This window comes from Buteo buteo, chromosome Z, assembly GCF_964188355.1.
Source record: "Buteo buteo chromosome Z, bButBut1.hap1.1, whole genome shotgun sequence".
NCBI lineage: Eukaryota > Metazoa > Chordata > Aves > Accipitriformes > Accipitridae > Buteo > Buteo buteo.
In genome coordinates, this window is record NC_134204.1 from 86,235,837 (window position 1) to 86,262,017 (window position 26,181).

Here is a 26,181-nt window from a genome sequence, read left to right on the forward strand (position 1 = left end):
GGATTGGATCAGCTGTGTAGGTGCCAGAGTGGGTTCATGGTCACCAACGTCTGGTGTAGCTCTGTGAAAACACAGAGCATTCAATCTGCAAAGGTTGAACACTAAAATAATGTGAATGCATTATTGGTGAATGACGTTATTTTATTCAGCAACTGTGTTCATATGCATTCAGAAGCAGTCGCATTGTACTTTTCCTTAGTTATGACCTTCGCAGGGATTAAACCAAGAGCCTTTGGATGCAAAAACACCAGCCTCTTCCACTTATCTCGCAGGAATAATTAGGGAAATAAAAAGACTGTATTATCTTTTTAAGGGCACTTTCTGAGATGGGGGCAAGATATATACTCTGGCAGTAGGTAGCAGCTGCTTTTCAGACAGAAAGAGAAACCAGGTATCACAATAGCTAAGTCTGGTCATTCATGGAGTTGCAGATATAAATAGCATAGCCAAGGTTATTATCTAGCACATGCCTTTGAAAAGCAATATGGCCAAGCGACTTAAGGTAGCATTTTTCATATTGCGGATCTCAGTCTTATCCCCAGATCTATTTTGAGGTGATTCTGTGTAATTTCTTGTGCCTATTTATTTGTGAAGTGGGCCAGTAGTGGAAGTGTTCCTGATATTGCTTATGAAGCCCTAGTAATAAAGATGTTGTGTGTATAGAGTCAGCAGCAGAAAGGAAGACCAGAAGTCTTACATATTGCAGTTAAATACATATTGTATTAAGAGTGTAGTCCCACCTCCAGAACTCCTGACAATTTATCAGGAAAGCAAGCAATCTTGACAGACCTGCTAAATGAATAAGTATTACGTTAAACGTGCAATATCTAGCATATCTAACAGCCAAATAAAAGATGTAAAACAAAAATGCATTTGGCTGACTGAGGCAATATTTAAACTGTCACCATCACTGCAAAGGGGGATGAAGGGCTGGCTTGGGAGGAAATGGTGATACCCGTGCTTTGCTGCAGCACGACTGCTGAGATTAGGTTTAAAATGACAAGTTTTAGCTAATGCAAGACTGACAATGTCTAGCCAGGTTTTTTATGTTTCATGTTTTGGCTCCTCCCTGGGGCCCCTGCTCTCCCCAGCTCCCACCGCAATTACCATCCAAGACGACTTCGGATCCTGTCCCACTTTTCCCACTTCAGATGCAAGCTGGGCTTTCCCTGGTGATGGTGGTCAGGAAATAAAATTCAGAGCTATGCTATATATATATGTGGGAACAGAGGGAGCTCAGATCCTAACCTCCCCCTGGGCAGCAGGAGTTACTTTTCCGCTTTATATCCAGCTTTATTGCACACAAGAGAAAAAACGAAACAACTCCAACCCAGAAAAGAGCTTTCCCAGCTAAGCCCTCAACTAATACAGTTCCCGACCAACAACCTAGAGCTACTTCTGAATTAAAAAAACCCCAAACCACCTTCTCCCTCCGTTTCCAAAGTGCTTCAACCACCTCTGCTCGGTGAGGAACAACCTGACCCTGGAAATCAAAACCCTCTTTCCACCCTCTTGGCCACGAGACCTGCTTCAAAGCCCTCATTTATAATATTTCAACAGGCAAACAATGGCCTGAAACCACGGAGTGAAGTCATCAGCGCCACAGCTATTCTTCACAGAGGTGCCAGTGGTCTCAGCTGCATTAACGCATCGCTGACCTAATACTCTATGTTAATTTTGGCAAACGCAGGTCTTCGCAGGAGGCCTTCGGAGCGCTGCCGTGTCAGGACCTCGCGGATGTTGCAAGAATATGTGAGTGTTTTTTTAAAAGGCTCGCATTACAGGTGAAATTTCTTCGATTTGCATTGGAACTGAAAGTTGAGCGTGTTGAGTTTGGCTGCAGATCTGTGCAAAAATAAACCAAGAAAGCAGCAAACGTCACCCACGTTGTTCAATCCGCGAAGACTTCACGCCGCAAAGGCTCAGCCTTTTTGCACGGTGAATATTTTTTGCTGCAAGGCTGCTGTGTTCAAATGCCCTCCCTGTTTCTTCAGCTTTGTATTGGGAAATTCAAGGGACTTTGTAACTGGAAGTGGTTTGCTGTTTACAAAGTAAACCCCAGATCTCAGGCTAAATTAATTAAGTCTCAAACATTATTATAGCATCAACTCCCTGGTTAAAGTATCTGCTTGTCAGCCAGGGTAAGACAACTTTGTCAGGCTGTTGTTCCAGTCTGGATTTTCCCGTTATTACTTCTGCTGGAGTCTGGCATGTCCTGTCATCACCACCCAACTGTCTTCTGTTAAAGTGCAGGAAAGGAGAACGAAAAGAAGAAAAAATTCAGACAAAATCAGTTTCTCAGTAGCTCTTAATTATCGACTCCGGCAAAAGCTTGAGGGTTGGTATTTTAAATGACTGGTTGTTTTTTTTTTTTGTTTAGTGGCCAGTTGCTTCCTATTGAGCTGGGGAGTAAATAGTTAAAAGCCTTCCTTCAAAACAGATCTTGCCCCTGAATATCTGCAGTATCCTTTTTGTTTATATTTTTTCCAAATTGACAGACATGGTAGGAGTCACCTAAGATAATTATTTTATCATTAAGACAAGAATGTAAATAAACACAAATATGACATTTGTCTTTTTTAGTCTGGGGACAAGAACATTGCTGACTCACCGAGAGGAAAGAGGTGCAGGAGAAGAGAATAGGAGGAAGGAGGGAAATGAATCAAAGGAAGTTTTACTTTAGAAAAAAATAACTAATTTCCCTTTTAGCTCTCTGACAGACTTTTTTATTTTTGCTTTTTTGATATTTTTTCCCCTTTCCATATAACTTACAGGGTTCCAGGTGAAGGAAGCTTGAATTTGAAGCAGCATCTTCTGGCAAATGGCTTGGAAATCCTGCACGGGGAAACTCGTCAGACCGGAGGTATAATAACAATTCCTCAGGCCAGTCCTGTCTATACAGTTGTACCATGACTATAGACAAATACCTGTGCAATTCACAATAAAATCCCCATGCCATGATGCTCCACTCATGGTATCTACCAATCTCTGTGGGTGGACTTATATATTCTAATTTGGCAGCAGTTTGGCCAAAGAGAATCTAATTGGTAAAAATCACCAAAGTCTGGGGCAGTTGCATTTCAGTACAATACTACTGGTACATATCCCTATGTTTTACATTTATCCTTTTTACGTCTCCTCATACTTTTTTCTTTTCAAACTACTTAATCTCAGGGATCAAGATTCTGCCCACAACGTATTTCTGCCTAACGTAGTGAAGATCACCAAAGACCATTTTGTGTCATCGAGTTATGGGAACAAAAGAGCGTTTCTAAAACAAACCATCAGGTTATATCTTCACAGTTGTCTTCCCTACCAGCCATGTTTCTGGCAATTAATAGATTTAATTGTGGGGGCAAGTGAATAAAAAATAATACAATACTTTTACAAAAAGAATTATCTCTGCAAGACATGAAGAGAGATCATGCCAGCTGTTTCAATGATTACATGCATTTTTCTAAACACTAAAACCAATTTATTTTGAAATGAATGCATCTGAAACATTCAAAAACTCCTAATGGAAGTCATGCAGAAGTGTTATTTTTCCATTTCCTGAAGTACTTAAAGACTATTTTACTTTCCAGTTCTTTCAATCTGTTTGTATGTTGTAATGAGAAACAGACTTTTTTTTTTTTTAACCATGCTATTGCAAGAAAAATAGCATTTTGGCCAAGAAAAATGCAGATTTCCCCACCACAGGAAACAATGAATCTAACAAACTTCAACACATTTAAGTAAAACAACAACTTAGTATTTTCATTAACAGCTATGGTTTCAGAACAAAGCTCAGCTGTAAAGTCTCTGTTACAGAGTTTATATCTCTTACATGAGTTAAACTAAGTAGAATGGCTTTGCCCTGTATTTTTCTTCTTGACATCTCTGTCTCTATTTATTACATACACTCAAGAGCAGTTATTTAAGTGAAAGAAAGATTTAACAGGCTTAAAGCTATTTGATTTCTCCTAATAAAGAGAGCAAAGTGCTCAGTGCTTTAAGTAAACTGATACACTATTTATTTAATGTACAGTTATAAAGATTTGCTGAAGTGCCTTAATATGTAGTATACTATAATTAATTGTATTTGAAGTAACGGCCATTAGCTTATGAAATAATTATCTAAACAGATGACAAACATAATCTGAAATTCAGATTTGCGTCTTCTGTTGGTTTGCGTTTCAATAATCTGAAAAGTTGAATGTTGAGCTATTCAAGCCTTAATTCTGCTTCTCAGTTTTCCCATCCAGACCCACCTCCATTAATTTTTTTTCGCAATAATGTAAGCTAGGAAATGATGTTTAATCCTGATGAGTTGCTAAACAACCTCAGGACTTGCTCATTTTACCTCTGGCTTGAACTCTGCGACTCCCTCGTGCTGACCATTTTATTAAAGCAGGCTCTTCTCCACTCAGATTAGCGAGGGTGTTGGCATTGCAGCAGCAGTGCATCGCCACTGCCGAAGATCATTAGACATTAGATCACTGGAAATTTTCTTCTAACGCAGTGTCATTTTTTAACAACTCAAAACACCCAACTACATAACAGACAGCTTGGCTGTATTTTAAATTAGCACAAATGCTAAAGCCAGGAAATGTAATTCTCAGGATATCAGAACAAAAGGTTCAGAGAAAAAAGAATTCTTATATACCATAAGATTATCAGGACTAGACTGTCACACCATGACCTTGCTGCTGTCTAGCTAATCTGACAATATTTGGCAGAGCATTGTTTCAAATCAATAACTAATTAACAAAGTACAAAAGAAGTTGTACTGTTTTTGAGGCTCCTTGTTAAAAATGGCTTTTGGTTGCACATGGGCAGAAAGGTCGCTTTTATGATATCTTCACGAGTCTTTCAACATCTTGCCACTGTCAGATTAAATTACTTTTAGCAATTAATTGTCATAAGTTAAAACAGAAGCACATTTGTTACAGCAGGTTGTCATAATGACATGGTGAGCAGTTGTTTTGATATGAATTTCTTCCACTGACCCTCTATCATATCTTAATTTTTTTGGTTGACCTAACTGGAAAATTGGGAGCAATCTTCTAACTCAGGCAGCACAGGCCAAACATTGGGGGTCTTATTGAGATTATAGACTGAACAATAACGGAACAGAAATTCCAGAGATAACTGGATCTTGAGAATAATATGTATCTTCTATACATAAACCTGTTCTATACATGTAACGTATGATGTCTGTGCTGGTGGGTGGAATAAGAAACATAAACCCTCAAAAAAACATATGGATGTAGCTTTTGTTACTGTTATAAATGGTCCTTGACGCCATTTGAGTCCTTTAATAGCCAACACCATTTGTTTGATGTGTTTTAAAACAAGGATTATGTGGATTCAACATCTGCAACCTGCACCCATTCAAACCGTTACTTAGTTTTGGAGGCTTGGACCTTATTGTGGTTTAATAAAAAATAATTCCACTCTTTAAGTTCCTTTTGTTAAACTCTGTATCATGATGCACACATATTGTCCGTCTTACAGATTTGTCCTCCAACATTTCTTGTCAAAGTTTGTATGAGTTTGCTTTAAAACATTACATCAGTGTGAAAACGGACAACAATCCTAACAAAACCCCCCTGTATTTATTTGATAAATGCTAAAGCCCATTTCAGCTGTTTGCTGGGCTTTGCCATGCTACCAAATTATCAGAGCCTCTCTGAAAAAAAATCCAGTTTGCTCACCAACGATGGTGCAAAGCCAATAAAATTTATCAGGAAAAGATAGAAGCATTATTGATTGAGCACATCCTCCTGCTTAATATCTCAGGTCTTCCTTCTGTGAGGTTTGTTACCTCTTGCTGTTTGGGAGGGAAGAAATAACTTTGATTGAGTGGCAAAAGCAAGATGTAGAATGCGTCCACAGGGCGTAGCCAACTATGTGCTCATTAAGGTACATAATAGAAATGTTAATCAAGACCTTAAGGAAAAGACCCCTGTATTGGGTAGATGTGGCAAGGTTTTGGTAGCGGGGGAGGTTGCAGGGATGGATTCTGTGAGAAGATGCCAGAAGCTTCCACCATGTTGGATGAAACCGACTCCAAGACGAACCCGCCGCTGGCCAAGCCCAAGCCCATCAGCGACGGTGGTAGTGCCTCTGGGAGAACAGAGTTAAGAAGGTGGAAAAAAGCTGCACAACAGCAGCTAAGAGGAAGAGGAGTGAGACTATGTGAGAGGAACAGCCCTGCAGACCCCAAGGTCAGTGCAGAAGGAGGGGAGGAGATGCTCCAGGTGCCGGAGCAGAGATTCCCCTGCAGCCTGTGGTGATGAAGACCCTGGTGAGGCAGGCTGTCCCCCTGCAGCCCAGGGAGGTCCACGGTGGAGCAGATATCCAGCCGGAGCAGTGGAACAGAGAGAGGGGGAAGGAGCAGCAGAGACAATGTGTGATGAACTGACCGCAACCCCCATTCCCCGTCTCTGCACTGCCAGGGGGAGGGGGTGGAGAAAATGGGGAGTTGACTTGTGCCTGGGAAGAAGGGAGAAGTGGGAGGAAGGTGTTTTAAGATTGTTCTTATTTCTCATTATCCTGCTCTGTTGTCAATTGGCAATAAATTAAATTAACTTTCCCAAGTCAAGTCTGTTTTGCCCATGACAGTAATTGGTGAGTGATCTCTCCTGGTCCTTATCTCGACCCATGAGTCTTTTGTTGTATTTTCTCTCCCCTGTCCAGCTGAGGAGGGGTGTGATAGAGTGGCTGGGTGGGCACCTGACAGCCAGCCAACATCAACCCACCACATCCCCATATTGCCACGAAATGTCCCAGCGCTTGGTGATAGGGAATGAAGTGTGGATAAACAGGGAAAGAGATGCAGGACTGACTCCATCCTGCACTGGAGAAGAAAGAGATTGTGCAGAATGAACCTGGGCGACTGCAGTTCTGTCCTTAACAATGACAGCAGAAAAGCTGTAACACCAAGAATGGTCTGGGTAAGTTGTCTCTGGTCCTGGATGTCCTGTAGGAGCTGATTAACCAGATCTTCAGGCTAACTTGAGATTTTGGAAGAGCTCTGATGGCTTTTATGGTTAACAACAGTTGAACACTGTTTAACAATCCATGTTTAACATATTTTGCTATTTTTGTAGTTTAGCTCTGTTAGTGCAAATGTTTCTATACTAATGTATTTTAAATCTTAAACCTTGTTTAGTAATAAAGCTGACAATGAGCAGTAAGAACTGACAGTTGCCAGGTACCAGATGTCCTGGAAATCCCCCAAACTGTGAACACATTCACTGTGCCCAATATCCCAGTACAACACCAGAATACCCAAACCTGCCTCTCCACCAAGCAGCACAGATTAGTTTTGGAGGTGGCAACATAGGTGTCTGCATGAGCAGACTTCTTTCAGTGAACAGCATTCACAGAAAACTGGATGGGAGTATCCTAAATAATTTGTTACCCTTTATGAACAGGGGCACAGGTTTAAGAGATGAAGAGAAACCAGGGGCCTGTCCAAGGGCTTCAAGGCAACCTGTAGTTAATGCAGTGGCCTGCAGCTCAGTAATAGATTCAGGTCTCACTTTGAAATTAACAGTGTAGACAAAATCTTCTAAGAAGTGGTTGTGCACAGGCTTAATTAAACCACTGTTCACTAATGCTTTAATAAAGTTGCAGCCTTTTTAATTCCGCCATGTCTATCCTCTTCTGAACACACACTTGGCAAATAATCAATTTGAATGTCACAGGATATTTCTCCTCTTCCCGAAACTCAAGAACTGCTTTGTAGTTTAAAATGAAAGTTTGTGGACTCAAATGAACAATGTAGACAAACCCTTTTTTGCCAAAGAAGTAACAATGGACAGGGAGTAGGAAGGACATGGGCAGTACTTGTATCCGTCCAATTAATAAAAGATGGGCATGCCAATAACATCTGGAGAACATCTGTGAAAAAAGCTGACTGCTGTACTGTTCTAACGTCCTTTAGCAAATTTAATCGGACGATCTGGCTTGGGGTATTTCTTGATCTCTGAAGAAATCATGAATGTTCTGCTCAACATGCCCATGTTAAAAATGCCAAGAAACACCACTGCCTGTCTGGAGGGGCTTGTATCTTTCAGGGTGCATTTCTGTAGAGGTACTTGTGCAAGACCACATGGTATTAACCATGCTAATAGCTAGGTAGGCTTCCTGGTCTCAGTAACCTGAATCTGCTCTTTTTAAGGCTGACCAACCACAACCCGGGTAGTACCAAATGTTCTGAGACAGGGAAATTCGCTTCCCTCCACAATGTCCACGTCCTGCTTTCAGCTGGGATAGAGCTAATTTTCTTCCTAGTAGCTGGTACAGCGCTATGTTTTAAGTTCAGTATGAGAAGAATGTTGATAACACACTGATGTTTTCAGTTGTTGCTAAGTCGTGTTTAGACCAAGTCAAGGATTTTTCAGCTTCTCATGCCCAGTCAGCAAGAAAGCTGGAGGGGCACAAGAAGTTGGGACAGGACACAGCCAGGGCACCTGACCCAAACTGGCCAACGGTGTATTCCATACCATGGGATGTCCCATCTAGTTTAGGAACTGGGAAGTGGGGGTGGGGAATCGCCGCTCGGGGACTGGCTGGGTGTCGATCGGCGGGTGGTGAGCAATTGCCCTGCGCATCATTTGTACATTCCAATCCTTTTATTACTACTGTTGTCACTTTATTAGTGTCATCATTATCATTATTAGTTTCTTCTTTTCTGTTCTATTAAACCGTTCTTATCTCAGCCCACAAGTTTTACTTCTTTTCCTGATTTTCTCCCCCATCCCACTGGATGGCAGGGGAGTGAGTGAGCAGCTGCGTGGTGCTTAGCTGCTGGCTGGGGTTAAACCACGACACCACAAAGCTTATCCATAACTTAAATGCTTCTTTGAGAGCTGAGGTGGAACTTAGTGATGTAGAACCATTGAGCCACATCAGTGGGACAGCACCTCTGGAGATCATCTAGTCCAATACCATGCTCAAAGCAGTGTCAGCCAGGACTGGTCACAACTGCCATGCCTGGTACTTTCAATCAAAAGCAGAAAGAGTAAGCTGTGTAGTTCCAGTGTTGCAGAAGTCTGAACACATATGTGATAGAAGTTCCCCAAACCTTGAACCACGTGCATTTGAGACAGAGTGACTTTGAACACACTCCAGAGCCAGAGAGGTCCTGCAGATGCATACCACTGCAGACACAAAATCATTTACAATATTTCCATGTCACAACCTTTTATTTCCAATTTTTGTATGCTCTGTGGACTCCCAGCACAACTGAGGCAGTGGTCACCTTTTGCAACAGCAATCTGTCTTCGCTGCGTCTAGCAGACCTGAATTTTGCCTGGTCACTTTATCTTCACGTAGAAATAGGCATTACTTCATAGTGTTGTTAGAAAATCATGTCATGGTTATTTACAGCAATTGTAACAAAATAACAACAGCATCTGAACTTCCACTCCAGTGATGATACCGTCTGGTGTCCATCAGGATAAAAATCCATATAAATATCAGCCAAACTCTATCAGTCAGCTGGGGTAGTTCAAAAGAGAAATGGAAAGAAAACGGTAAAAGAACATAATGAACAAACAGTCAACAGCAGCAGAAAGGTATTTAAGACAAGTGGACTCCATGATCAGATCAGATGTTGTTATTTTAAGATCTATCACAGCAATAACTCATTTGCCCACTTAAGGGAAATCAGTCAGAGCCTTAAACAGCATGCATCGTCTGAAAGTTTGACATATCGCAACTAGGAGGATTTCATACATGGCCAAGGTCTTCACTGGTAAGGGATCTAAAAATAAGCAACAGCCATTAAACATAAGCCTACCCTTTTTTGGCAGCCAGTGCAAAGGACGCATGCTGAATAACATGATCCTGTCATCGAATGTGTTTGTTCATTTTCAAACAACAGGAAAAGGGGAGTACCCAGAGGTTCAGAGAGGTGTACTGCAAGGTAGAATGTGTGAGGGCAGTGACTTATCAAAAGATAAGACTACAAAGTTAATTGCAGAACCTAGAAATCTTTCAGATAATTGCTTTGTTACTTAATTTGCTAACTTCAAAAGAATTCCTCAGCAAACCAGATCCCTAAAAGAAATAAATATCTGTCTTCTTAACCTCTACATGCAATTAAGGCTTCTGTTTTCCCAGGTTAAGCACAGAGTGGCTGTGACACAATTAAGCGATAATGTCAATTGCCCAATTTTCTAGGATATAAGCTGAACTTGCAAGATCCATGAAATCAGATTATTCAGTTACACAGCAGGTGGAAAAGATAGGAGATAGGAATGAAAAACCATCTTAGAAGGAAACACCTGTCCGAAAGAACAAACACATTGCAGATGCTTATGAAGTACCAGGCGTCTTGTCTGAATTAACTCTATTTTCAATTTCTCGCTGTACTATATGACTGGATGTACTGATTAAATCTTTGCTTTTGGCAAAAAGAAAACTTTCCCGTGTTACGTATCCCACGCCTGCACACGTTATGTCAGAGCCCACCTCCCGCAGAGTCTGCAGGATGCTGAACATGCAAGAACATGTGTAGGTTTTGCGTGCTTCAGTGTAGGTAGTGCCCCTCTGCACACACATGCACGCGCACTTGTGTGTGTGTGTGTAAGGGGGAACTGCCCCGTGTAATTCACGCTGCATTACAGGTAAAACAACTGACTCAAATTTAAGTGATACTAGGCAATGTGTAAGTTGTAAGGTAAGTCTTTTGGGACAGAGCAACTCTTCCACTCACTCCCTAATCCAGTAAGGACAGGACAAGACTGGATGCAATATTTTTGCTGGTTTTTTTGGAAGTGTACAGTCTTAGCAACCAGGACCAGTATTTCATTAAAGAACTAAAAAACTGACATTTGGCTGGAGGCATGGCAAATTATTTCAGCACATCCTGATGGTGAACTAAGGATCCTTCCTGCTGTATGATCTAACAGCAGAACGGCAACTGGAGCCCGTGTGACCCTGACGTGCAATCCCTTTAATTACTCAGACTGCTCACCAGCAATAGAAGAAGGATGATTATGTTTGTCAAAAGCTACTAACTCAGGGACGTCCCCTCCTTCCTGAAGAACCTGTTCAATATAATTGTGATACTTTCCTCACTCCACACTTCTGCTAGAAGTACCAAACTAGAAGCTCCCAAACTGTTGCTTAAGAGCCCAGAAAAACTTAAGGATCCTCAACACACACAACTCTTGGTAACGCTAAATGCACCTTGGTCTTACTTTATTCAGCAGTTTCTCTCCAAGCAGTGCCATCTATTGGGAAAACTAACTAAAATTCAAATATTACTTGATAATAAAGAAAATATACTGCATTGTGTATCGACGAATTCACTCTCGACAACCACTGATCAAAAAATACAGAGAAAGAGAATGAGAATCAACTGTTAAATAACAAAGCGTAGAAGAGTGCTGCTGAACAGCATGCAGCCCATGCAGGGGAGAAAACCTTCTACCGACACCACTGACCACAAAAGACAAAAAGCATTTTTGATCAGTTTAGCATCCCCTTTTAGCCAGGGAGAGAAGGATAAAACAAGGATTCAGCTGAGAGAGGAACGGGAAGATTTCTCAAAATTTAAATGAGTTCATGGTGGGAGATACCGTAAAACAGACTACCTTAGGAAAGACTTCTGTCTGGACACTACGAAAATGAAGTTAACAGCTCTGAAGTTGGTAAAAGGTAGTTCTCAGGGCGTGCTGATCAGCTACAGAGTTCACTAAGGCATAGCAAGAACAGAGGTCATGACTCCTTTCTCAGAGCTCACAATAAGGCATATTTCTTTGCCTGTCTAGGGATGACAACGAGCTGATTAAAAAGATAAAACTTGTTCTCAGGAGGTGAATAATTCAAAATAACATTGCACAGTAAGTAAACTCACAAAAAGTAAAGATTTCAGTTAGTAAAAGCCTTCACTCATAAGGATTTTAAAATGTAATGAATGAAAGGCCTATAATAATTAATTTTTCAAATTATCAGCCACCTATGAATTGCAGGGTAGGAACTGACATTTTTTCTGGGCAGCTTATTTGATATTCCTCCATGCCACCGTTTCCTCCACTACTTCTAGCCCCTTTGGCAGCCGTCACTGCTGCAGGCAGCCAAGCAGACTACAGAGGAACTACCAGATTTATCTTCGTCCCAAAAGCTAGATTTTTTTTTCATATTTTTTCCTGAATTTTGACTTTGTTTTCTGTAGCAGATGAGGTGAAAACAACATCCTTGAATGTACTGTGCATCCTGTGCCCCCGTTCCCTGCCTGCTGACATTCATTTCCTAGGACTCCACAAATGTTGTTTTCCTGACCTCCATGCATCTCAGTACAGTCCTCATATCCCCCTACCCAAACACTATAAATATTTCTAGAGGAGTGGGGTGGGGTGGCGTGTCCCCACAGAAAGGGTTATTTTGCAACAGCACCATTCATTGTAAGATGATTATATATATTTAACTCGGAAATGACTTTTCATCACCTCTCACTGTATCAAGGCTCTTACGGCTGACTGGTCCCCAAGAAAAAACACATGTAAAGAATCTCCAGGGTTTGCAAAAAGGTGTATGTTGCCACTTGAGCCCCTGCTAAATTTTTTCTGCCAGTTTTCCCAAACACACTGAAATCTAGCATCGAAACATCCAACTGCGTGCAGTAGGTTAGAGGATAATATCCTTGTTTTGGGTATCAGCTAAAAGGATATGATCCTTTGATTCTGTTAGATAAATGATAAAGGATACTTGCAGAGAGCAATCTGTACTGGCAGGAGGACGGACCAGAAGACCTACGAGGTCTTTTCAGTCCTTCACTGCAATTGCTCTACAATCAAAGAGAGGCAGTATCCGAGTACAAGAAGTTTGAATAATTTTATTCACCTTTGCCTTCAACAAGTAGGTCTGCTTTCTGCTGAGCTAGTTTTCTTTACCATTAGCTTGCTAACTGGCCAGGTTTACCAAGCCTGAATCCTGTCTGAAGGGAAGGAGGACTCATCTGACCTGCGAGAGACCGTCTTTGTTAGCACAACGGGAGCACTGCACAGCTCATGGTGGGAGGAGAGATGCAAGCTGGTTCTTTCTTCTGGAAACTCACACGGCTTGCCTCATGTTTTAGGAGCCGGATCTAACAATGCGCATTTTGTCGGCATCATGTAATGCATGTTTGAAAGACACCAAAGCTAGATGGCCCCGATTTATTCCTTTTCTTTGATTAAACCATACTTCTGAAACGCAGAACAAAGAGAGGGTATGGCAGAAAGAAGAGCCAGTGGTGCTCTTGAAGAGATGCAAAATCTTCCTTCAGTGATTATCTGTGTCTCTGATTTCTCACTTGCTTAAGGAAAAGAAGACAAATATAACTTTTCCGGACTAGCAGACACAAAACATACTATGAGAAGTATTTACAGTCTCAGGATTTTTTACAATACCTCATTTAACTGCACAAGCTAAATAGCCTATGCATAAATTATTGCATACTACTATAGTTTAATCTCTACATACTTTAGCTATTTAACATAAGATACCTGTTCACTGTAGTATCAATAGAATGAAATATGATATTTAAATACTCTTCCTGTTATATAGAAACTACTATAGGAACTTAAAGCTTATCTGACCCTTTAGGAATGATGCAGAGCCCTAACTGGAGGTGCCCAGTGCCATTGTAGCTGCTTTAGCGTCCTCTGCTTGGCTTCCAGCTGCTGGGTCAGGGTGGTGCAAGTCCTACAAGGTACATCAGCCAGATCTCTCCAGGTGTCCCAAACACCCTGTGGCACCCAGAACGTCACTACACGTTTACGTCCCAGCACCTGAATTGTGGTCTTTTTTTAATGCCGAACACCTGGAGGAACAATAAAGCTAGCGTAGTTTCTAAGCAGTTCTCATGAGTCTTCCATTGCCAGCATGATTTTGCTGTTGCTTAGAAGTGGAAGAGATTTCTCAAGAACGTAAGGAAGTAATGGGCTTTAAAAGGTAAATACGGACAAAGCAAAACCATGTGTTATTTCAGAGGCATAGGTAAAATAACGCTTATAGCTGTAAGAGGGGGAAAAAAAAAAGGCACCGCGACATAAACATTGGACTCAGACTTTGGAGGTTCGAGTCCTGATGCGCAGCTCTGTGCTGGAGCATGTCCCTTCCCTCTCGGGAGCTGTCTGCCTAGCGCTTGTCATTTTGTCTCTTCTGGTGGAATAAAGGGCTTATTAGCTCGGTCTCAGCAGCACGCTAATGCAGTCACGCAGGCTCTGGGCGAGAGCAGGCGCCCACCTTGCCAAGTCACAGGATCGGCAGAGGGAGCCGGCATCTGCCCAGGGACGGCCACGGGGCCAGACCCGCGCAGCTGGTGGGACCGCGGCTACGCCGGGAAACGGCTCCGTCTCCAACGTGGGAAATAAATCCGCCGCACCGAAAGGTCACCCCGCACAAGCGGACGCTCCGCGGTGACCTTCGGTCGGGCAACGGCTCGCGTCAGCCGTACCGAACGAGAAGCAGAAACTGTGCTCGCGCGCTTGCCAGCATCTCCTGCCCACCAGCAGTCGCTGCGTACTTAACCGTATATTAATAAACCTGCCTTTTTTTACCACTTTCTCCTAAATACTGGCACAAATTATCCTGATGCGACCATTTTTAGTTAAAATGAATTAATCAGTTGCACACGATCTTTTTCTATTTAATCTCTCACAGAAAATGGGAAAAATTATTTTTGAAAAGTATGTTACATCCAAAATTAATTTAATTTCATTGATATGCTGTTAGTATAAATAGCGCTGTTATAGGTTGTGCTATAGTAAAAATAGTATTTGCAGTAAGAATTATTAAAGCGGCTAAGGGCAGTTAAAAGAAAGGACAAAATTCCTATCGTACAGGCCTAGGAAAGGCTTACCCCTTTTGCCCAGAAAACCTGACCCCATCGGTTGGTCTGATAAATGTACTTCTTCCTACTTCTTCCTTCATTGCTTCTTTGATATCCTTCCACTATTGTGGCAACAACATTACTGCAAATTACTATTATTATAAAATTATGCGATTTATACTTTTTCCTTTAATAACATTTCAGAATCCATTCAGTATACTTGTTTCAGTGGTGAATGCTATTTAGAAGGGGATAAATACTGATTTACATTTCTAAGTGTCTTTTAACATAGAGAAGACACTGTCAATGTGAAAATCTGTAGGGAGTGGGAGATGGCTTGGAGGATGGAGGGAATAATCATGTCCCATTTAAGCCTGTATGATCTGTTTCCATAGAAAAAGGTTAGAGATCAACAAATTCTCAGTTTAGTTCAGTAATAAATGAAGGTTGGCTAGGGTATTAAGTTTCTGGGGGGAAGCATTAGCCAATACGTACAGCAGCAGCCTCTGGTGGTCTAAGAAAAAATGGTAGTATCTATAAGGATAGAAATATGTTTTTTAAAACAATGTATGTACATATTTAGCTATTTGACTCAATCCGCCATTCAACACATTAAAAAACAGATGCTTTTAAAATGATCTGCTGGCAATATGCTTGTTAAAAATCTGAACAGTAAGAGTATTAAAATTCATATGCATTCATTAGCACGTTATATAAAAGTAAAATGCTTTTGTTTAATCATTCCATAAAGTATTATAGTCAATGCTGATTATCAAGAAGTTTTTTCCTTGGTTTGCATGAACAAAAAAGAAACCAAATTTATAAGATTGTTACTGAATTGATGACATTTTCTGTCTTCACTCGTGAATTCAGTTGGCAGATGTTTTCAAGAACAAAAAATTCTGTCTTACTACAAACCATATTAAGCAGGTTTTTCTGCCATAATGTTTGACATGATGTTTATTGCCCAGACCAAATCAGTCCCTTTAACAAGCTATAATGTATGCCAGAAAGTACATTATTTCATAGTTAAGGAAACTTCCAGCATGAAACGATAAGTACTTTGATCTTTCAAGCACTATGCTTAATGCACTACACACTCCCATAGTCATTTTTATTTGTACTCATTTTGTACAAAAATACAGTGCAATTTGAGGTTTTGTATTTTAAGACTCTTTTACATATTTTTGAGTAGCCCAGCTATTTGCTTTTTTTTTCCCATGAAAATGAAAATAAAAGAAATTTTCTATGCAAGAGTTCAATTTTTCCAATTCTTGGAAAATCTAACTGCACAAGTGGCGGCATCATCCAGACAGCTTGAATTTGTTCAAATGGCATTTCCTCATCAGATCACAACAGATCTCAATGACCCTATGAGAACATAACTGAGGATATTTATTACTACTACTTAATAGTCTGAAACAATTTCTCCAGCATATTTGACACAAACAAATTTTCCTTCAACGCTAGACGCAGTTGATGACTTGTTGTGAAGGTATTTTTCATCCAGTCTCTCTGTACCAGTTTTCCCTGCTTGGCAAAGATGACGTAAGGCTTGCTCAGGTTTTTCAAAACTTTTTGACAAGATCATTATGAAGCATATACCACCCTTAAAGACTGTAGAGTCTGTAGAGTGACAATATGTTTTATTTCAAGAGCCCAGTGAGTCAAGCGTGTAATATACTACACAGTAAGTAAGAGTTGTATCTAAACTGCCCTTTGAGATTACCTCAAACCAGCTCCAACACCGTCCCCCCCACCAGCCTGTGGTCACAGTAAGCCTGGCAGCAAGTCCCAGGGTGCAAACGAATGGTCATTCCTGTAGCAAAAGTAATCCTACGGACCCAAGCATGGGAGGCAAGAAATACATTGCAAATATGGCATTGCACCATTTTGTTTGCATTGTGCGATGCCTGGACAGACTGACAACCGTGTCTGTGGCCAGGAAGGTGGAGCAGAGCATGCTATGTTCACAGCTCCTCTTGCAACCACCTACAGACTTAGCAGTTCTGCCCAACAGAGTAAATGGCATCCTATCGGTGGTCCAGTTTTGTTTCAGAAACAGATAGGCAAGTAAATTGCAGTAATTTGTCCTGCCATACACCAAAGCAGGGGCGTTTTTCACTCTGTTTCAAAAACCTTTCTGTACTAGAGACTACTAAAGAAAAAAACTCAAAGAATTCTTTGAGAATAAACCAACTGCATCAGAAAACATGATTTCAGTTAATATTCCTAGGAAAGGAGACCACCACCCACACTTTCACCAAAACTTATGCTTTCTTTCCTTGGTTTGAGGAATATCAAATAAAGGGAATGTGACAGTCATATTTGAGACACAGAGCTGCAAAAAAAAAAGGAAAATGGGATGGAGTCATGCATTTTATGTTTTGGGGGTCAAACCTCCTGAAGCCAAATTTCATGCCTCATCAAGCAAAAGAACCACAAGAAGGTGGAACTGCTAAAATGGTATCAAATAAAGGTCCACTTGGTTCACTTTCAACAAGGGGACACTGGACCAGAATGCCAACTAAATGCCTTTCTGGACAATACAGCAACATCGTCCACTGGCTACTGATGGACCTTGAGACAAGGCTGGTAGCCCCCCTCTTAAGAAGCCCGGTCTGGCTGGTGGGCAGAATGGCATCTCCCATAAAAAGCAGCAGATAGAAAAACCACTGCCCTGTTGGTGACTCTGAATATGTATATGCATCCTTTTGTTTCCCATACTCAGTAGCAAGATATTTCTCAAAAGAGACAGTAATATTTACGGTATTAGTGATAATCTTGCATCCAGGTTACAAACTCTTTTAACTAGCCAGTACAGCTGTATTTCTCCTACAAACATTGTTATGCTAAACCACAATTAATAGGAACACATTAAAATTTAAGATGATTCTAACACGTCTTCGACTGGATTTTTCTCTGTTTCGCACCAGAAAGGGATACACGTTTTTACTGTTTCAACTACACTGTGGCATTTCTGACATTGTTTTACCATTGAATGAAAATGCTAACTTTCATAATAAGGGCTTTGGAAATTGCATGACTCAGTCTCAAATGTATAATGCATAGTATGTATATGAAGCAGAATGTGTCAAAGTGCAAATAATATTGTTTGTGCCCCCTGCAGAATTAGAAATCCTCGGGTAGCACTGTTATAACGATCCCATGCTGGTAGCATTACAAAGTGCAAAGGTTCACTGAGTAAGAAAAGAGCAAGGGACAGAGTTTCCTCATTACACCATTCTCGAACTATTCTAGCTTAAATATTTATTAAGATATTAATAACTCTCCTCCTTTATCTGCCTTCAGAAGTTCAGCTGAAACACAATGGATGACTGCTCATACGAAAACAATACATTATAGGGTAAATCTGCTACCACACAAGATGAACACCGGTATTTTCCACAGTACATTATTAATTCAGCAGGTAATATGTTAAAAAACTATAAAGCTATAACTACTGCCTCCCCAATATAAAAGAATATAATACAATAAATGCATGCATGACATGTGAAGCTAATATGTTGCCTAAGCTGCAGTAGAAGGTTTCTTATGCACACCTCTGTTTATAAAATCATTTTTACAAAGTCTTCCTTAAATCATTCTCTTTCTTGATAGCACCAGTGAGTTCCTCTGGGGTTCATTTGAAGTTCCCCTTTGAAATTAGAAAGGAATGTTTTGTAACTCTTCCAAAACTTCACATTCAATAAGTGACAAAAAATATCAATAGAATAAAGAGCCAGGAACTCTGTATGAACACTTGAATGCCATCTCGGGAATGTCTTTGGTTTTTAAAAAGCATGCTGTTTACTAGCCAATATGGACCGTAAACATATCTATACATCATTAAAGAAGGGCAAACAAAACAAAAAGAAACTTACTCTAATATACATCTGCATAGTTTCTTTTTCTTTTTGTGGATTTCGATACTTTTCGTAGAAGTCACGTCGCTTCTTTGTTTCCTTCTGGATTTTATCTTTTCTTTCCCTCTTTTCTGCAGGTTCATCTGAGCTATCAGAAGACAGCTGTACTTGGGCTTTTGTCTTCTCCACTTCAATATAGTTCTCATTGGGATTCAGTACTATTACTCCATAGCCTTCCTGTTTTAGAAGAGACACATACACACACACACAAAAAGAAGAAATATGAAAAGGCAGATTTAATGCTTGAAAATGCTTTGCATTTACTTTAATGCTCTTAAAAACTTTTATATTTATTTCAGTAAGTTCACACAACATAATTTATAGAAGGGCATTTTAAGAATATTCTGTTTGTCTCATTTCTGTCATTAAAGGGATATTGATGTGTGAATATGTGTCTGTGCGTGCACTTATGCTCATACACATCCCTCAGCGTCAGAAAAGTTGCCTGTTTTACCTTTAAAATAATTTAATATGTTGTTTTATTCATAAGCACTTTATACGACTTTTTCAGAAAACAGTATGAGAACTAAAAGCAAAATATTATTTTAAGAACTCTACATAATGATGAATAAAAAGCTTTATACCCACCCAATAAAAACCTTTAAAATAAAAAGGATGGAGGGATTTCACACACACACACACATATATATATGTATTAAAGAAAGCATGTGAAAATTATTCACCGCAGTTTAAAATAGTAAAACCTTTTGTCTAGCTGACAACAAGCATACCATGCAGAAGCCAATAGCGGCAGTAACAATGAATCAATACCAAAACTGATTCAGTGGTATTGCTTACAAGTCAACTCTTTTACTGTGGGGATGACTTTTAAGTACATCTTTAAATCTGCTCTGAAACTTCACTGGGATTATGTCCTGTATTCAACAAACCCAGAGAAAATTTGTGACCTGCAGGATGCTTTTGAGCATACCAGCTGCATTTTTGTGCCTCAGAAAATGAGCCAGTTGAAAAATACATGAATTTATGAATGAGAAATAAATCTTGAATAAATCAGCCAATCATTTTATTATGATTTTTAAATGATGGCAAATCACACAAGAATTGTAATATTCGTGGAAGATATAATCGCAAACGCGGGGAGAAAAGAGAAGCACGTGCATTTAACAGATGAGTCCTTAAAGTTACCATGGGTTCCCAGTCAAAATCAAGCTGTCCTTTAAAAGTAAATTTTAATAAAGACTTACTTTTTGGAAACGTCTATATTAATTATCTTACCGAACAGCTTTATTCCAGCTTTTCACTTGGTGCTTCATTTTGCACTTGGGCTAGGCATGAGGATCAAAGAGGTCCCCATACCTAGCTGGCCAGAGCAAACCAAGCCCACGCCAACAAAAGATACTTTATTTGGGCTTGCTTTATTCTAATCTGTAGAGCCATTCACAAACCTTGTAGCGCATTGTGGCCACTGTCAGGTAGACAGATTGTCACTCGGTGATTTTCTACAGTTGGACACACTCGACTAGTTATCAAAATCGCATCTGAAGGGAGTTCCTACCCCTTGTCCTTGTGCCCTTCTCAAACGTCTGCCGTAGCTTCTCCTCCCACCAAAAACCAAGTTAAAGGGCACGGTTGCACTCTGCTAAACAGGGTGAAATAGAGGCATTCAGGACACTGTCTCTGGCGTAAGGGACGTAGTCAAAAAAGGTCACCATAGGCCAAAGAGAAAATTGCCTCCTCGCTAGACGCGGCGCCCTGAGTAAGTGGTCTCCTGTCATGTTGCTCCCCTGCCCTCCCTGCTGAGTGAATTGAACTGGGATAAATATAAACAAACAGGCAAATAAATAAATAAATGAAGGGGGGGAGGGCAAAGGAAAAGGGAAAATTAAGGACGATAAAAAAGTTTAAGATCTACCCACACCGTTGCTGGTCACACTGACAAACAACGCTGTAATATTAACAGATAAAATTTCGAACTTGGAAAATCCGAAGCTTGAAATCCACTGCAGGGGAGAGTACCACTTGGAAACATTCCTAAATTACATGCCTCAGAGGAAAGGATGGGTTTTTGAGCTCGCTAGTGGCAGAGCAGGACCAAGTTTTCACAGCACTTGGCAGGCTGGTGGTTTTGGGGCTCTCTATGCTGTTCATCTTCTTGACCCGCTTGTTTTGAGCAGAGACGCTCCACGTATTGATTAATTTTGCTTTCTATACAATGCCAAACGCAAAATTCATGTGTTTATCACAGGTCTACAAGTGTTACAGGGATTTGAAACTCTGTCCACTTTAAGCTGACCACAAAACAGACACATAAATCATCAAAGAAGTAGAATTTGTCTAAGTTATTGATTATGTAACTGAAAATTACATGACTCATTTGTCCAATTTTATGAGGACACAATGTCAATTTTTCACATAGACATCAACAGATGAAATATGATTCCATTTTTAAATTCACTATTTCATAAATCAATTAAAGGATTTTTATCAATTATATTTTAAGCAGTGTAACATGTCTCCTTTAAATTTTTTTTTTTAGTTTCTCCCAGATAGCAGGCTTTTCCTGTCAGTACAATTAAAATAATTAAGTAATAACTGAGATAGGCTTTCTTATAACTGAGAAAAAACAAAATCTTACGATTTGTAAGACTTTCTCTTAGGAAAGTTATCTCTTTTCAGATTGTTTTGCTTACACAGTGTAGTGTATTTCCCATTCCCTTGTACCTCTGCATCCTAGATTGTAAGATGTAAACAATGGCACCAGAAAGAAGACTTGAGAGTAACACGTATAAAGTAACATGGAAAAACAAAAAGACTGGTAAAATCGTACTCAATTACAACCTCTCTCATTCAGCCTTAGCCCAAGCATTTTCTACTGAAAAGGAATACTCAGCTCCAAATAACATCTATGTAAACAACGTGGCTTTTAATTTCAATTAATTTAAAAAAAATGTATTTCACGTGGGCATAGCTGCACCATTAAAGTTCAGAGCAATCAGAAAAATAAAAAAAATTGGAACTCCTCAGTAACGCAGTGGTGTTGAGCAGAGTGCAAGTCAATGCAAAACTGACCACACAAGACCACTGATACCTAAAAAAAGGCCGTTAGTAAATTTTAATAATGGCAAGTTACACAGTCTTTGGCATGGCTGCTAAGCAAAGACAAAATCACATTCATTAAAAAGTACCTTTTTAAATGAAAGTTGTGTTCAGAAGTATATACCTCACAATGTCATTAAAAATATCAATTTCAGCTATGATGAGTTTACACCATTCTTAAGATGTAGTGACCTACGATGCAAGTAAGTACCATCATCCAGGAGAGTTTTAAAGCTTGCCACCATCAGTAAAACATTAGGTATGTTTTCAGAGTATGTAATATTGGAGTAGTTTTCTCCTGTGTGTCCAGTGCATACAGAAGGAGAAACCACTCTCCAAAGTGCAAAGTTTTTTCATGGTAAACAGCAAAACTTTGGGACAAGCCCCCCACCCATCAATCTTCAGCTGACTGAAAGAAGCCAAGCCCCATGCCCTATCTACCACATGGCTGAGACAATACAGATGTTGCACAGAAGCCAAGGCCTGCCTGCATTCCCCATTAGTATATCTGTGATGAGATGCAATAATCAGGACAGACACTGACAAATACAAGTCCTAGCCTCTGATCTATGAGTTCAGTGGGTACAACTACAGTTTCTCTCTCAGACTACAACACCCAACTAACAGCTATTTCCCCAAATTCTAACGCTTCAAGGTAAGTAAAATGTAATCTACACTACCTACCAGCATCCTCCAGGTAACTACTTCTGGAGGTAAAGGACTGTGTGCGAACTCTACTTTTAGGTTCATAAATACAAATACAGTTAATACTTATGATTAATGCAAACGATGATGAAAGGAAAAGCAGGCTGACAAGTCAAGTGTTGGAAAGAATGATGAATCTCGGTTACAATACCTTTACTACAAAGCCAAAACAACGTAGAAGGGCCTTTTCCACTGTAAAATGGAGTGGTACTTTCTGCCTCTTACTGGAAGTTCAAGCAAGATGTTTGAAAGGGAAGCAATACCAAAATTATTGCCTCTGACAACAACAGTAAGGTTAAAGAAAGGAACCCCAAAGTATTTGAGGTAAATTCCAAATCTTTTGAAATCTCTTCTGCCTGGCCACATGAATAATGAGCTGAAAGCATTCAGCTCTGCATATTAATCCACCAAGATGGGACACCATATGTGACCAGAGAGGTCAGGGCTGGAGAGGAATCTTTTGACCTATGTAACTATCTTTTTTGGACTGCGAGCGAGGGTCTGAAAGAGATCATTTTCCTAAGCTTTATCAACCTGAATTTCCAAGTTCAGGTTTCTATTTGGATCGTTGGCAACAAGACCGGAGTTAATTCCCAGGGGAAATGCAACTCAAAGTGCTCAGCTCTTAAATCTGCCCGTGGTTAAAATGGACACAGCAATGCCCATTCATCTTTCTGAAAGATGTATGTTCTGTTCATTTCCCATCTTTTCCACGAGAAGGGTACATCTATGTCACTGTTGCGACATCGTAGGTGCAACAGTGGGATGAGGTCATGACAACCAATCAGAAGTCACTAGTGAAGCGTTAAAGTAAACATAGCTGTTGGAGATGCAGCTCAGCTTGAGAAATGCCCCCTCCATTATTTGAGCAATTTTCTCAAGACGTGACCTGAGACTGAAACGCCTGAAATGTCAGTTGACTCCGCTTTCTGTTTCCACCCAATGTACATTTTGGCAACTGCACCCTGCTAATACTTTGCGATATTTCCATCCCGGCTACACCTCGGCTGCCTGAATTCCAGCACTGTGTCCAAGTGTGTAAAAATGCTGTGTTACTGCCAAACACACATTGTCTCACTAAGTTCCCAACTTAAAATAGCTCATCAAGTTAGGCAGGAAAAGAAAACACGCCACAAAAAGTTTTTAGAGGACCACCTGTTGTCTATTATTTTTACATAGCACTTACTCATAAATCATAACACAGGGTAATTAATCAAGCTGTCAAAGAGAAGGTCAAAGGTTATGTGGGGGAGTCAGGAGGTCATGCATGGGCTGATAGAGGTCAGGGTCACACCGCATTCCTCATTATCAAGTTGGGATGAGAGACGGCCCAAGCAAACAAAAGTGAAAGCAGATGGAGAAGTGAGTGGATAAAAAAAAGGAGAAAATTTCACAAACAAAAAGAAAAGTGAAAGAAGAATGTCAGTTGCCTTCAAACAAGGAGGAGAATAGAGCAGAAATACATTGAGATGTTCTCAAAAGGTCTCACACAATACAAAGAAACTACAGTTTGATTATTTAAATACACTTAATATAACTTTCCATCCAATCTTTTTGCAAATATTAAGCGATGCCGCAAAACGGGCACGGTAGTTTTGGTTCCATTTCACATCTGAAGTCAATACTTTCAAGGTGAATTAGACAAAAGGAACCTATTACTGTGATGAATGCTGATGGATATATAAAATTGCTTCTAAATGCTGAAGTTTATTCCTGTTTATGGCTACAACCAATAGACATTCAATAAAAAAGTTATAACCTGTTTGAATGATGTATTAAGAACTATACTTTCATATACACAAATCCTCACAAACACAAAGCATCATAAAAGTCCCTCTGGATGACACAACAGTTATAAAATATTCTATCATTACACTGACCTGAATTAGATGCAGAATACTGTGCAAAATTAGCTGTCACCCTTTCCTCAAAATCTTTGTTAATCTCATTTTGAATGTTTGCAGCTTTATCAACACATGCATCAATGTCAGCTCCTTGGTTACTGAACCGCTGTACTTGGAAGAAGATATAATTAAAATGTTTTGGCACAGAAAAGGTGAAATTGTATCTTCCCCTGTTCCCTGAGGAGTCTGTAAAACATGTAGGATATATTGACAAACACACACCCTTGTCTAGAGCCCTGACATCCCAGGTCACCCAACTGCTATTTATTTCAAAACATTCACTTTACACTTACCCAAACTGTCACCTGCTGTGTTACTAACTTTTAATGGATATTAGAGCTATAAAAACAATAAACTCTTCATTTCCTTTCTGTTACTGCCTTCTAATTCCTCACTGCATTAGGTCCATATCTATCTGCATGTAGAGCTGTATTCATCTTATTTCGCCATATATAGTATCTTTATGCTGGAAAGTATAAAAGATGCCACTAGAATGCTTTACTTTCTATTTGTTAATTTGGGGCTAGCATAGCTATACTAAACAAACCAATGTTCAAGGCTGAAAAAACCCACCATATAAGCTGTTACCACATTTCGAGTTTACTGCTGAAAAGTTTTGAAAAAAATTAATGTTTTACATCTATCTATAATTAGCAACCCAAATATGTCTATGCGTAAGATCTTCAATCCTGTTTTATGATGTTTGTTCCCAAGGCCAAAACTGAATAAACACATCCATGAATTATAAGGATTTTACTCCCTCAGTTGTGTACTGTATTCTTGGTTAGGAACTTCTGTGCTTTTACAAACACTAATTTCACTGGATTTTCAGCAGAAAATTATTTCTCATGGCAAATGAAATACATGAAACTATGCTATAACATTAACTGAATTCTGTGAATTAACAGAAAAGAACTATGTTCACGTTCAAATACTGCTTGAAACATTGTTTAATAAACCCCAGCCCCACCACTGTTCCCTGATGTCAGATTCGGGCTATCTGGAAAAATGACCGGAGGCTGAATGGAAGTGAATCCAGCCCAGCCACACAGGCGGGACTGCAAATAATCCGTCCACATCAACTGCCCAGGCTGCAATAACAGTTCCTGCTCTTCACTAAGTGCACACAGCTTTGGGGTCCATACAACCTGTGAAAGAATGAATCCACCAGTTACCCCCAAGGCCCAGCGTCTTTTAATGATGCCTCATAGGTGCCCCTTCTGTAAATAAAGTCTGCACTCTGAAAGTTTTTTCCCCTCTCTCTTAAGAAACAATTTTATTTTCTTTTCCCACAAAAATTTCAGAAGCGTCAGAGGGGTACAAGGTCTCAAACAAGAACCTCATGCATATTTAACTTTTTCACTAAGATTTTAATTAAAATGTTATTCAGATTTCTACAGAACTTAACTTTTTGAAAGCAATGCACCAGAAACTATGGCAAATCAAATAATCTTCATAAAATCCACACAAGTAACAAGTAATTATTGGTTCTAATTTATCAATAGGGAAACCAAGGAGAATAGCAGTTACTCTTTGAAAGTTATGCTCTAATAAGGTGCAGAGATGAAGCTGGATTGTGGGATTTTTTTAATGTTTCTATGGTATTTCTAAGCATCCCATTAGCTGTTAGTGAAAGTTCTCAACTGCAAATTCATTTTCAAATCCACTTTGCCTCCTCCCTGAGAATGTCATAGTATGTCTTAATTATTCTCATTTGTACTTCATAATGAATATACCCCCAAATAGTCTTTAAGTATGTATTTTTTATGTAGCA

The 26,181-nt window shown here is 39.9% G+C and overlaps 1 protein-coding gene across 10 annotated transcripts in view; it reads right to left on the reverse strand.

The window, feature by feature from the left end:
* The window catches only part of ARB2A (ARB2 cotranscriptional regulator A), a 271,136-nt gene that overhangs the window by 120,368 nt on the left and 124,587 nt on the right, over positions 1–26,181 (reverse strand). For all 10 annotated transcript variants that reach the window (XM_075019998.1, XM_075020004.1, XM_075019999.1 and 7 more), the window contains one exon: positions 18,700–18,918. In XM_075019998.1, coding sequence (XP_074876099.1) covers positions 18,700–18,918 — 219 coding nt within the window. The remainder of the gene's footprint in view (positions 1–18,699; positions 18,919–26,181) is intronic.